General features: G+C 37.6%; 1 protein-coding gene across 1 annotated transcript; it reads left to right on the top strand.

The window, feature by feature from the left end:
• The first annotated feature begins 10,444 nt into the window (after nucleotides 1-10,444).
• LOC137248530 (uncharacterized) lies at nucleotides 10,445-14,850 on the top strand. Its single transcript, XM_067779469.1, has 2 exons — nucleotides 10,445-10,647; nucleotides 13,835-14,850. Exons 1-2 carry the CDS (start codon nucleotides 10,590-10,592, stop codon nucleotides 14,722-14,724), a joined length of 948 nt encoding a protein of 315 aa, XP_067635570.1. The 5' UTR covers nucleotides 10,445-10,589; the 3' UTR covers nucleotides 14,725-14,850.
• The last annotated feature ends 261 nt before the right edge of the window (nucleotides 14,851-15,111 follow it).

The raw sequence follows: 15,111 nt of genomic DNA, 5'->3' as shown, positions 1-15,111 counted from the left end.
GTAAAATCCCGTCACAATGGGGTATATGCGAGACCCCAAAATCTGTAAACAGAGGAACGGTGCAGGGTGAGGTATTATCACCAATTCTGTGGACTCAGATCATTAATAGTTTACGAGTCAAACTAAGGGCGTAAGTAGTAAACTCTTAAGTCATCATAATTGGCAGATGTCTGCCAAAAATCAGCTCTCTGACGGACCAGGATCTTCGATATGTAAATGACTGTGCATCCGGAGTCGTGTTACCGCTAACGCAGAGAAAAACTATGTAGTATTTTTTTATTTTTTTTATTTTGGAATAAAACGTCCCAAATTGGACAAGGTCTATGATGGTAAGGATAATCTGATTATAATAGTACGGCACAAAATATCTAGGAATTATGCTAGAAAATAAAGTGTGGTGCAGACACCATGGGGAATAGAGAGCAAAGAAAGATTCTGCGGCACTGTTTGCATGAAAGAGGATGGTAGTGTACACACAATTAAGCCAGGTCGCAGAAATGTTCTAGCATTTGACAAGATGACAAATTAACCTTGTAACATATGTCGTGGTACCTAATTAATATTCTTCTGGTTGGTCGTCGAAAAAATTCTGGTGATAAATGGGCACATTCAGTCTATGTGAGGTCTTTATTGATCGGCCGGTTCCACCTAACGTAACGACAAATTTTGATCAGAGCCTGGCCTGCTAAATATTTGTGAGAGGAATCACCTCTTGTAGGTGACGTTGACAATTGTATTGGGCGAGCAGTGTAACTATAACCCACTCTCCTTTTGTTAGAGCATTAAGTAAACACGGATCGGATCGCAGCCATACGAAATAAAATTACATGTTAGGTCAACGTTGTTGTTGTATTAACGATAAAGACATTACCCGAAGGTTTTGGGGAGTGATATCGATGTTGATGGTCCTTTACCATATACAAATCCGGCACGTTCCAGTAACAAAGCTCCATAAAGGTACCCACCCGACCATCTCGGGATGGATTAATATGACCACATTAACTTGACCAAATCTTCACAGAAAGTTCTAGCTTTAACCCTGTATGTTTCTGGCTATATAAAATTTTAGTATAGTGGACAATTTGAATTTCATCTTGTCAAAATTTTGAGTCTCAAACTATTGTTGTTTGAGTATACGTTCTTTATATATTAATTTGTATCGAATTGTGAAAAAGTGGGGGCTGGCGCGCCACCTGTTAGCAAAAATGTGCAAAGATGTGCTTCATCTCTGCAATTATTTAAAGCAGGTAAAAAGTACTTGGAAAGAGATTCGATATATGAGGAAATAGGGGAGGACGAGATAGAGAGAAGGAAAGTAAGAGTGGTAGTGGGAGTGAGAGTAGAAGTGAGCGCATTTCATCATCGGAATTATTTGAAGCAGGTATGCAATATTTGTTATAGAGATTCCAAATAAGAAATTGAGGTGAAAGAGCTAGTGGGAGTGGGTGTAGAAGTGGGATTGGCTTTGTGGGTGAAATGGAGATAAATAAGGATGTACAAAAATAATAAATGAAAGATAAGGTAGAAGAGAATCAATTAGCGAATGAAAAGCGATGCTCGCTTTTCAATAGTAGACAACCCAATTTTTAGGAAGGGCAAAGTATGCTGGGTACGCTGGTACATCATTAAATTATTATACCCAAGGTAATATCATTATCATTAGGCCTGGAAGCGCTGCTCCTTTGTGTAGAGCTATTGTGCTTGACCTTTCAGCCTAACCCAAAGTAACAGCAAACGCGATGCAGTGATCATCAAACGTTATTGCCGTTTCAACAGATTTTATTCAGCCCTTCGTCGATAAGAAAATAGTACGTTTAAGTACCAACTCGCTATTTCAGGTACTCTTTAATTCGAGCGCACTTGTCATTCAGTTCATTCATCTTCTGAGGGTTACCAGCGAACTTACTTGAGTTAACGAAAACATTTCTTCTCGTTGTTATTAATGATCTAAATTGTTGCAAAATCCAATACTACAGTAGAGACCGGTACAATGTCCAGTCCGCGGCGTTTTTCAAGCATGGAGGTAGGTCGTTGAACGCACGAATGTATGGTCGAAAGTAGGTATACTTGAAGGTTAGAGTTTACCACTTCAGAAAAAACTGTGCGAAGCTTACATAGAGAGAACTTTATGGCAACTAAGAAGAGAAGTTTGTATTGTTGATTTTCCGACAGGGTGTATAGTTCATGTATATTAGAACGATTTTCCGTTCTGAAAACGAAAAATGACACTGATGATGGCGCACCGCTGAAACTGGTTTGTCTGCAAACCAAACTTGACAAGGGATGACGGAAAATTGTTTGTTTAAGAGTTAACTGGATATTATTTGAATCTTACCTAGCATGTAGAAAAAAGGACCAAAAGAATATGGGTAGGGAAGGGTTTTTTTTTAGAGAAAACGAATAATGATGAGAAATAGGGAGATACAGAGAGGGCAAGGGAATGATGGAAGGGAAATTTGTGGTAATATGAAAGAGGGAGGGAATAACAAATAAAAGAAGAATAAATAGTGGAAAAGAGATATATATACGGTTATAGTGAGAAAAGTCGGTGCAGAACAGGATACTGTTGGTTAAAAATTCCAGACGAAAGTAAAAACCGAGGGGAATATAAAAAGGGCGAGGTAATTAAAGTAAGTAATAAACATTGTTTAAACTTAATAGCAGATAATATTTTCTGTTAACCAGAAAGTTAAGTAAGAAATTAAAGAGAAGACGAAGAGGTCAGAAAAGGTGATAGAAAGTAGCGAATAATTGGGAATTAAGAAATAGGGAATAAAAGAAGATAAATCGGGGAGGGTGAAAACTAGAACGAAAGAGATTGGTTTGGAACGTGGCCAAAGTGGCTGAAGGAGAAGGGGAGAGCAAAAAAAAAAAGCAGGGGAACAGTACTAGCTACAGCAAGAATAAGCTACGATGACAGGGAACGAGCATATTGATGAAAATATGCGTGCTAAAATATAATAAAATGATTTTGATTACTTTGGGTTATTTGTATATTAAGTTAAACGTGGCGATATTTGCTATTTATGTATATTTTTTCAGTTCTGTTACCTACTAACCCCATTTGAGGTTAATGCTCATAAATAGTATACAATTTGCTTTCAATATATGCTTCTTATAAAAAGTCAAAAGAAATACATTTTTCTATTAAAGAAGTTTGCCGTGTGCCATGTTTGTGTCATACATTCACAGCACCCGAAATAATAATTTATGCAAAATCGCCCCAAGCAGCGATATGCCAATGCTAGTTAACAAACTTAAGCGTTTGAATAAGAACAATTAAGAATTGTTTATGACTATGATTTGAGACACTTGGTTGAGATTATTTGTATTTGATTTTAACAATGGATGGAGATGAGTTCAAGCGCTTGTGGTTCCTTAAACTTTGTTTTGATTAAGAGGCTGTTCAACTTTGTTTCCAGGCTTATGTATATACATATGTAGATGTAGATATTTGGTGTCAAGTTTTAACGAATATACCGTTATATCTAATACTGAAGTATATGCAAATTGGTGTTGTTAAGAGCCGTCACAAATTTGTGCCAAATGCTAATAAAACTAATAGCGTTTTATAATAAAAAAATAATAATAACTAAAGAACATATTTATGTAAATAAGCAACTTTTTCTGAACTGGACAGATACTTCATCGATTTGTTGTTATTTTTTCACATATTTTTCGTATTTTATTAATTCTTGCTCGTGTCGTTAAAAAATGTGTTTTAAAGTTTATTAACATCGAGATATACAATTTTGCAACCTATCCTCTCCGAAAAAAAAGTGAAGTCAAAACGGAAAATGCAATTAAGAAATCATAAAGAAAAGGCCAATATAACTTCGCACAAGGTACTTAAGTGCTAAAACTCAAGGAACAACTTTTAAAGACTTTTCTCCGTGCACGTGATATACTCGAATGAACCGGAATAAAAGTAACAAGTAAAGGTGGCTAATTTCGGGTGTAACCGAACATTATATACTCAGCGTGAGCTTCAATTGCACATTTCATAATTACTTTTCTACATAACACGTGGCACCGCCCGTTTAAAAAAAAATGTTTCCCCATTTCCTCTTACAATAAAACTTGATAAGTGAAATTTCATTGATTCAAAACTATTTTTTGCTAAGTTATAGCTAATTTTTCTAGTCTACGACCCTTTTATACTTGTTTTCTGTCTAAGTTTCCGTGGTCTTTAACCGGTCCCGTCCATTTTTACTAGAAATATTTTCTGCTACAAGGAAAATATGTGTACAAAATTTCATTACGATCCGTTAATTTTTCTTCGAGTTATGGCTCCCGAAACATAGAAAATTGCTTAGTCATAAAAGGGGCGGTGCCACGACCATTTTCAAAAATTTTAGTATTTTCCAAGTTAATGTTATAACTAAATTTATAAAGTAAAATTCTATTGATACAAGGCTCTTTTCCGCTAAGATATAGCTTTTTATTTTCGTCTACGACCCTTTTAAAAATATTTTACATAAAAGTGGGCGTGGTCTTTAACCGATCTCGTCCATTTTTTCTAGAAATATTTTCTGCTATAAGGAAAATAGGTGTACAAAATTTCATTACGATCCGTTAAATTTTCTTCGAGTTATGGCTCCCGAAACATAGAAAATTGCTTAGTCATAAAAGGGGCGGAGCCACGACCATTTTCAAAACTTTTAGTGTTTTCCAAGTTAATGTTATAACTAAATTTATAAAGTAAAATTCTATTGATACAAAGCTCTTTTCCGCTAAGATATAGCTTTTTATTTTCGTCTACGACCCTTTTAAAAATATTTTACATAAAAGTGGGCGTGGTCTTTAACCGATCTCGTCCATTTTTTCTAGAAATATTTTCTGCTATAAGGAAAATAGGTGTACAAAATTTCATTACGATCCGTTAATTTTTCTTCGAGTTATGGCTCCCGAAACAGAGAAAATTGCTTAGTCATAAAAGGGGCGGAGCCACGACCATTTTCAAAACTTTTAGTGTTTTCCAAGTTAATGTTATAACTCAATTTATAAAGTAAAATTATATTGATACAAAGCTCTTTTCCGCTAAGATATAGCTTTTTATTTTCGTCTACGGCCCTTTTAAAAATATTTTACATAAAAGTGGGCGTGGTCTTTAGCCGATCTCGTCCATTTTTTCTAGAAATATTTCTTGCTATAGGGAAAATTTTATTACGATCAGTTAATTTTTCTTCGAGTTATGGCTCCCGAAACAGAGAAAATTGCTTAGTCATAAAAGGGGCGGCGCCACGCCCGCTTTTTAAAGTTTGAAGTTTTTCCTATTTCTTGTTATAAAGCCACTTGGGAAATGAAATACCATTGATATAAACCTCTTTTTTGCAAATATATAGCGTATTTTATTCGTCCACTACCCTTTTAAAACACTTATATATAAAAGTGGGCGTGGTCTTTAACTGATCTCGTTAATTTTTCTTCAAAGCATTCCTTATAGTAAAGGCAACCTCTCTGCCGAATTTTGTTACGATAAGTTAAACGATTTTTGATTTATGATTAATAATATTTGTAAAATTGATTTTACCACAAGTGGGCGGCGCCACGCCCATTTTAAAAAATTGCTTCAACTTTTTATCAAGAGTCTCAATATCAATCCACATGTCAAATTTCAACATTCTGGTGTATTATTTACTAAATAATCAGTTTTTTGTGTTTTCAAAAATATTATGTATATAAAAAGTGGGCGTGGTTATTATCCGATTTCGCTCTTTTTCAATGCCAATCTATTCTGGGTCCAGATAAGATCGTGTACTAAATTTGGTGAAGATATCTCAATATTTACTCAAGTTATCGTGCTAATGGCCGGACGGACATGGCTCAATCAAATTTTTTGTCGATACTGATGATTTTGATATATGGAAGTCTATATCTATCTCGATTCCTTTATGCCTGTACAACCAACCGTTATCCAATCAAGGTTAATATACTCTGTGTGCAAAGAACGGTGAGTATAAAAAACTATACATTGGTTATGTTTTCTGTCCCACTGGTCAAAAGAATTAAACAAATATATATGGCAGGATTAATTTTTACATTACACTAGCCCATGATGCAATAGAACGGACAGGTGCAGTCAGTAGTACAAAAAAAAAAAAAAACATTGAGGGCCTCATAGTCCGGCTATGAATTTGAAGGTAGTATTCACGTAAATTTTTTGGAACAAATCTACCTTACAATCGAACGCAACATGAAGAGTAGAACGTGAGTTCAAAGAGCTTGAGCTGTTAGTCACCACAAAAACGATCGCACAACTTTGCTTCACAAGGCAGCCGGTTCTATGTACCAGAGTAACTCGGGATTTTTTCCGACCAAGGGCTGTCATTTCAGTGTAATCATTGCTACAACAATAACAACCGCACAACTTAGCAAAAAAATTCGGCGATATGCAGAACGATTTAAACCCGGAGCAACCTGCTGCACAAACGAAAATAGCGACTTAGTTAGCGATGTCCAGAGGGTGGTCAGATCATGGAGGGTCAACTACTCTGTGCTCCTAAATGGAGAAACCGATGAAACGCCTAGAGAAGATGACGAACCCGAATTTGCAATCGTTGGTGATGGAACTAATGCCCCCAGCCGATTATAACGAATACAGAATAGCAGTAATCAGACTGAGATAAAAAAAAAAGATGCGGGCGCTGATGAATTGTCTGCAGAGCTATTAACTACGGTGGCGAGGAGTTAATAAGGCGCATGCGTTAATTTTTGTTGAAAGCATGGTCAGGCGAGTGCATGCCCGACAACTGGAATTTGTTGTTGTCTTAGTCCATAAGAAGGGGGATCGTGCGAACTACGTCAACTATCGTTGAATCAGCCTTTTTAGTAACGCATTTAAGGTATTGTAAAGCGTATTATGCCAAAGATCGTGCACCTTACCAGTGCGGCTTCAGACCTGTTAAATCTTCCATGGACCAGATATTCAGTATGCGCCAAATTTTGAAAATAAAAACCATGAAATAATTGACACAATTCACTTCTTCGTCGATTTAGAAGCTGCATTCGACATCACGTAAAGGAGCTAACTAAGTATGTGCCGCTAAGTCTGCATTTGGTTTCCCCGCAAAACTGTTAAGGCTGTGCAAGACGATGTTAAGTAATAGTCGGACTTGAGAAATACCTCTCTGATTTATCCGAAACTAAACAAGGTTTTAGAGAGTGTGAGCCCTATTATAAGTTTTAGTGCTATAGAAAATTATGATAGCTGCAGAACTTAACCACTATAGAACAATGTTTATAAGAGCGTATACTTACGACATTGACATCATCAAGGAAAATATAATAATGAGCTGTACGAGCTTTAAGCAGCCAGCTACTTAAACCAGCTAATCAAAACACAGCGGCTAAGCTGGCTAGGTTTTGTTATACGACTGAAAGATGAGTCTTTAGCCAAAAATCTATTCATATCGGAACCCGCATACGAAGGCATAGGAAAGAAAGTTTTCCCAAAGCGCTTCTTTGAATCTTTATGCTCACACACGTGTAACTTTTGGGGGCAACTTGCGCTTCAAAATACCGTTATTGGCATTTCTCCATACGAGATTAATGGAAACCACAAAATTCGTTAGAAAAAAAATACAAAAATATAATCTAAACTAGAGAAATTTGCTTTCTTAATAAATTCAAATAGTTTTTTATCTGCCACCCAAGCAGGCCAAAACTCTAAGTCAACGATATACTTTCGTACATACATGTTAAGATTAAGCTAATGAGATAAAATAGACCAGAATGGGAAGATAACCAAAAGTAGTAAGCTCGGTTATTCAGAGGGTAACATACGAAAGTCAGAATAAAATAAAAAGATAAAAAAAAAAAATGTTAAGGACTACCTTTATATAAACGGACCAAAAAATAGAAGGCAATTTTTCCTTTAACATAGACATAGTCTTGTTGAATTTTGACTAACAAGCTTTAATAACAGCTCTTGTAAAAAATAATGGGATTTAAAACTATAAAGGTGGAGCGCAACCTTACAATTTAAGGCAAACCAGTTTTTTGGAATTAACTAATTGATTATTTCAAATTTGTAATTCTAAATCCCAAAATTCTTTTACAAGAGCTATTGTTAAAGTCTTTTAGTCAAGACTATGTCTGTATTAAAGGAAAAATTGTTTTCTATTTTTTGGTCCATTTATATAAAGGTAGTCCTTAAAATTTTTTTATCATCTTTTTATTTTCAATTTTTTAGTACTGCCTAAAAAAAGGCAATTGCAACTTTGATCAGTAATTTAAGTAATTCCTAAGTGAAAATTCTTATCTTTATTTATTTGTTCAAAATAGCAAGATTTAAGAGAATTAGTGGAATTTTCGCTGATAACACTGGCTAAAACAACAGAATTCCAACTCGCATCATAACAAGAGAACTCCACCTCGTTTGTCAGCTACTTAATTTGCAGAGCTGAAATTCGTGGTGAAATTCGCATACGCCTGAAAGTCTAAAAGAATCGTGCTGAAAGTCGCGTACGCCTAAAAGTATGCAACGACGTGCATTGAGTTGGGCCTTCAACGAGGTGGAATTCTACAATGCTTGAAACACTCAGGGGGCTAGCCATGAAGGTATGGCCTAATCTTCTACATAGTTCGACTTGTGCGTTACGTAGCTCAAATTTTTTGATCAAACATTGCACTGTTACAGAGTGTTAAACTATATTTCAGCTTTCAAGTCTCTAGATATCCAGGAAGTTAGTTAAAAATCGATTGCAAGATTGCCCAACCTAACCTTGCATTGTCACCGGGTTCTGACTTACGGCCCAAGTTTCATGTATCTAGCTCATCGGGAAGTTACTCGAAAATCGATCGCAAGATTCCCCCCTTTTTTCAGGGATTTTCGTTTATCTCGATTCATCAGCAACCTGGCGGCATTTGGTTTTCCACGAATTGTAGTGCCACCGACTCGCAAACTATGTGCTAAGTTTCAAGTCTCTGGATCACCGAGAAGTTAGTTAAAAGGCGATCGTAAATTTTACATTTTAAAATTAATTTTCTGTATATTTCGATCAGTGCGCCACCTAGCGGTTTTTTTCACTTGCATTGTAATGTCTCCCAGATCTGAACTATTATATAAGTATCAAGTGTCTAGCTCAACGGGAAGTTACCAAAGAAGACTTCCGTGGGTCAAAAATTCGTATGGAAATGAGAGGAAAACATGAAAGGGACTTAATATAAAGGTAAAAGATAAAAAATAATAAAAATGCGTTAATTTGATATAGTTTTATAGTGTTTTACACAAGCGGATATATTGGAACAGGTTGGTCAGGTCAAGCAGGCATTGATATTGTGGTAATATCGGGAGAGGGAATGTGAGTGGAAGTTGTAATTGGAGTGGGACTGAGACTGGAAGTGGGAATGGGAAGTTTAGTGGGAGTAGGAATGGGTGTGGGAGTGGAGATTGGATTGGGAATGGGAGCGGGAGCAGGAGTACGAGTAGGAGTGGGAGTGTTAGTGGCGGTGGGTGTGAGACTGGGAATGGGTTTGGGAGTGGGTGGTGGAACAAAGTTTGCCGGGTACTCTTATGTTTACGTTCCACAAACTCTGGCATTAGAAGATATCCACGATGTAATTTTAGTCCACTACGCAGAGAGCTGTCTTTGTTTTTTATAGCTTTCCCACTTTTTCATAGATTCGGAAAATATATCAGCAAAGACATGCTACCTTTACGCAATTTGACGAAATAAGACGCTCAATAATAGACAATTGTATTAGCGAATACATATATGTAGGTATATGAAAGAAATATATGGTGAACTTTTGTAAAAGTCACTGAACTTTTAATCATTTACCAAGCAAGGGGTTATAAGCAATCATGCAGATTAGTTTTTGATCATTACGGTGCCAACAGCAATAGCTGACGAGCGTTCTGACATTAGCGTTTGTTCTCAACATCCATTACAACACGAAAACTGAAAAAATGGCGAATTATTCAATTGAATAATTATTCTTTTTGCTGTGTCTTATTCGAAGGCAAGAGCTATTTGCATACAGTCAAGTGGATCCCTTAAAAGGCGCTGTCTCTTTATAATAAGATGAAGGCAAAGATCGCCGCCAAGCTTTGTGTAAATCGCCAGCTAAGCATCTAACAAAGAATGTTCGCACTCATACATTGTTGTATGCGCATGCGTACCTATGCGTGAAAGTCGCCCTGAATGAAGTCAAGTTGAAAGCTGAGCTAAACACATTTTTCATCGCTTCTTCATTTCAATCAAAACAAAGAACTGTTTTTTTTACCCACTACAGACTGTTCTAACATCGTTCTTCGCAACTTGTGTTTAGTATTGTCTTTAATATATTCTACCTTTTATTTTTATAATATTTTTTTTGGTTCTTTTGACTATTCTTGTTCGAAGTTTTGGAATGTGTATTAAGCAAATCTTAGCTATGATTGCTAGTAAGCGGGATTTTTGCATAAAAACCTTAACCATCAACGATTTCGTAACAGTTCTTTCGAGTCTTAGCTTACAATTAAGACACTTTTTTATTGTAAACGCGATTGCTTACGTAGTAAAATTTAATTTTAAATTTGATTGATTGATAAATAATTCGTTTGACTGAGCCTCTACAAAGTTCAGCGTTTCAGAGTCTTTGCGATGGCAAAGTTAACAAGTGTCTTAGCTTTGCTAGTCTGCGTGGCAATAACTTTAGCAGGTATGTAGGTGATGATGTAGATGGGGAGGTTAATCACCAAACTTGGATTAACATATTGAATAAATTTTTACGATCTTACACATAAAAACTCAATTATTATGTCAATGTATTGTATAAGTATTAACCCCAGCTACGATATGGTGATTCATCTAACTGCAGGCCTTTGCTGCCATGCAGGGCTATCATGGGTGGTCTTAACTACATTAAAGTGCATCCAGCCAAGGCCAGATTGATCGGCTGCATGCTAATATGCAGAAAGATTACTTCACAATGGGGTTTGTATGAGGCCACGAAATCAGTAGACAGGGGTACACCACAGGATGGGCGATTGTCACTTCTGCTGTAAACGCTGGTCATCAAAAAACTGCACAGGCAGTTCGATGAGGGACCCGTCAAAGTTACGGCTTACACAGATGACGTTGCAATTGTTAAAATAGCTTTCCAACGATAAGCTCTTCGATGGATCAAGTGCTTCGGGTAATTCATATTTGGGCATCTTATGTGGGGTTGACAGCCAACGGATAGAATAGGGATATGGTCTTGTTTGCCAAGAGGTACAAGGTTCTAAATTGGACCAGGGCTAAGTTGGGATGGGTGACCCCACAGGAGAAACTTTGCATAAAATAGCTAGGAATCACCTAGACAGAAAGTTGTCGTGCAAGATCAACGTGGAGGAGAGAGTGAAGAAGGCCTCGGCGGCATGTAAAATAATGCTGGGGTGTACGTGAGTTTATCGCCCGCTCTCTCTCATTGGGTATTTACATCGATTGTAAACCCTATTCTATACTATGGATTCCTTTTTTGGTGGACAGCTACTTTAATGTGTAGCTACATACCTCAACAAATTAGAGTGGATACGCAGGCTGTCAATGTTTAGCATTACGGGAGCCCTGAAAACAACCCAGCGGCTGCACTGTATGCCATTCTGCTCATTCCAGACGTGGTAGCAAAGATCATAGCGTTAACAACTGCCACGAGGCTCGGTGCCCCGGAGCAGCTTGAGCGCAGACCAAACGTAGTATAGCGTTATCTATTATAGGACGAACATACTACACTATTCCCTATCTGCTCTTTAAAGGGGCTCTTAAAGCAATAACAGAGCTGCATGGTTGGCGCAAGGGTGCCAATATGGCGTACGAGGCGATACATGTTTACACAGAGGGTTCCAAAGTAGTGGAAGGAGTATAGTCTGCGGTAGACTGTGCTGATCCCGAAAAAACAGATCCTACAAACTGTCAGATCAGCGTAGCGTTTTTCGGGCGGAAATATTGGCCGTTACCAAAGCAGTAGAAACACTGGAGGGAAACAGCTTAAAATACAGCCTTGTCAATTTATATTGACAACCAAGCAGCAACTAAGGCAATAATCTCGCATAGCACAGCATCTAAAAGTGTGTTAGAGTGTAAACAATCCCTGGAAAGAATCGGGACAGGGAGAGACATACATCTATATTGGGTCCCAAAGCATATGTCAATAGATGGAAATGAAAAATTGAACAAACTAGCTAAAAAGAGCGCTTCCCATAACGCTTGCTCCGCAAACGTCTCCATTAGAAGGGGCGAGATTAAAAGAAGGCGAGAGGTATACATGATCGGCCAAGCGGGAAAGCCATGGAACCAAGCGCGTGGCTGCAAAGTGTCGAAGATCATGTGTAGGTCTTACAACTTTAGACTAACAAAGTTGCTACTTTCTTAAAAAAAGAGAGGACTGTAGACTCATGACGGATATTTTAACTGGACACTGCCTTCTGGCCTCACAAGCTTTTAAATAAGGCTCGATCAGTGATAGCAGATGTAGGAAGTGCGGGTTGGAGGAGAAAACTATCGAAGCACGTTTTGGGCTCATACCCTGCGTATGCCAGGCTAAGACTCCAGCTTTTAGGAGTGATACAGCTGTCAGATCCAGAACCTTCAAGTATTTGTCAAGAGGAGTGAGTTATTTTATAGTATAGGTCCTGGTTTTTGATAGCGCTACTCTGTTTGGTCGTTAAACAAACTTCTGGTAACACTACGGACTCATTCAGTATATGTGGGGTCCTCATGGATTGGCCAGTTCATCCTAACCTTACCTTCATTAAGCGACTATAATTGCTCAAACTCTCATCTCAATTTAACAGAAATATGCCCGGCAGATCCTTCTTGCGTACAAGCTGTCTGTGAGTGCAGTTTCATCATAATATGTTCAGCCGTACGGTTATAAAGTTCATTGCTCATATAGATTTTGGTCTAAGTGATTTTGGAAAAGTGATCAGGTATCGTGTTCCTAATAGGGCAACTTTGTATTCATTCCAAAACGGTTTCGGATTATTTCACGAATTTTTCCGGGGTTCTTTCATGGTCGTTTTGGGGCTTTTTCCAAAACACTACTTGCGATTTTTTTTAACCATTTCGGGTTAGTTTTCGGATTGTTTTTGGAATCGTATGAGGGCCAGTCCGGGATCATATTGGGCATATTTAGGGACCAATTTGAGACTGGTAGGCTGCTTGTGAGTCAAATCAGAAGGATTGCGACATAATATTTTAGAACTATTGCCGGATTATTTCGAGATAATTTTTGGAACTATTTCAAGGTCAATAAGAATTCATATCGATAGAAAGGCCTCACCTTTTTAAAACATCCTGTATATTCTTGGTTCTCTGAGTTATTATGGGTTTATATCCATACTATTTCACGATTTTGTGTGCTTTACTTTCGGGGTATTTTCTGAACTGTTTTAAAAGTATTTTGTGGAATGTTCCGGAATTGTTTTCAGTTCGCAATAACTTTGTGTTGTATTTTTTCCTGAGTTTATATAAGGTCAACACTGCAATTAAAATTTTCAAGAATTTCTATATGTACAAGTTTGTATCTCAAATGAAAAGAATATAAGATGGAAGATATTAGTAGCCGAGGTAGGGTGTTGAACTTAGTGGTAATTGAGAATTTTTCCCTAATGGGACTTTCACTTAAAATAGGCAAATACTATTTTGAATTTTTTGATGAAAACACGGTAAGCTGGGATTGTAGTTAATCTTGATCAGTATGTGGTAAACGGCTTCCTTCCCTGGCCCAGACCTGATAAAATCTTACCCGACCTCAGAAGCTTTCTCTAGATCCTTCATTAAAAAAAAAACTACAGTGTACATTACCCTCAATTTCCAAAAAAATCCTGTCAAGAATAACTATATGGTAAACATTTTTTTCTCAGAGCCGGGTCCCGGAGATCAACTACAGAGACAACTGCGGTCTGGCGCTGTAGTCGCCTTACGAAATCAGCCATATCTCTTTCTAACCGTGCCACGTGTGAATGGCAACGGTCACGCTATACAAGGCTTCAAGGTAGTCGGAAGCGACGATGACGACGAAGTTGACGAGAAATCTCCAGTTAATAGTGCGAACGACGAAAATGAAGCAGATGCTAGTGATGATGACGATAATGACGATGAAGAAATGCAACGCGACGATGAAGATGTGTCCAACGATGACAATGCAGAGCACGAAAATGATGATGATAATAATGATGATGACGATGAGAATATAGAAAATGATGTAACAAATAATTTAATGTACTTGCGTTCTCGCATACCAAACACACCACGTGTACGCAGTCAATTAACAAATCAAGTCTCCACAATGGCAATGATCAAGAAGAATCGCGTCAGCCAATTGAATGCTCAACTCGTTTTAAAAAATGCCAAACCAACTAATATGATGGTGTCACGTGAAAATGCTGGTGCCATTATGGTACCCGATGGCTTTATCGAAATCGAAGGGCAAACAGTTGTCGACGAGAAAACTGGCAAAACTTCACTGCTAGTGCCACGTAATGTGCTTGACGCTATTCCAGAGGGAAGTGTTGTTGCCCTGGTGGATGGATCAGCGCAAGATTTAGAGGAAGCACGTGCCAATCGAGTTATAGTACGTCGTCGCCGTAAGGGTTCACGTCGCAATGTGGTACGTCGAGGAGGTGGTGGCAATCGCGGTAATCGTCGTCGTCAAGGTGGTGGCCAACGTAGGAGAGTGCAGGTATATCGAATAGGTGTTGTGAATAACGGACGTCGTCGTCGCGTCAGGCGCCCTGTGTTGTGGCAGGGTTAACCAAAATGGAAATTTGTAAATTCTACTTAACTTAGATTTATAGGTTAGAATAAAATGGTATGAAATTTTAATGAAATTTAAATGCTTATTATGATAAATAAATGTGATGTGATTTAAAAAAAAAAATTGTTTTTCTTTGAAAGAGAATAAATAAAGCGGACGAACGATCGAAAGAACATTGGGGAATGTTGGAAGTTGGACTTTAAAATCAATATATTATTGGCACAATATAAACAATACAAGACGCGATATACCCCCGAAGAGATTTAGGACTAGTTTCTGTGCCAATTTGCGTCGTGCTCCTTCATAAAATTTTCTTTACATTGGCGGGATGGGACCTACATATTTAATGCCGACACCGAACGGTATCTTCATGCCTTTAAATTT

The sequence above is a fragment of the Eurosta solidaginis genome, chromosome 4 (genome assembly GCF_040869045.1).
Source record: "Eurosta solidaginis isolate ZX-2024a chromosome 4, ASM4086904v1, whole genome shotgun sequence".
In the NCBI taxonomy this organism is placed as follows: domain Eukaryota; kingdom Metazoa; phylum Arthropoda; class Insecta; order Diptera; family Tephritidae; genus Eurosta; species Eurosta solidaginis.
The sequence above is the reverse complement of the archived record's forward strand: the minus strand, read 5'-3'. Positions and strand labels throughout refer to the sequence as shown.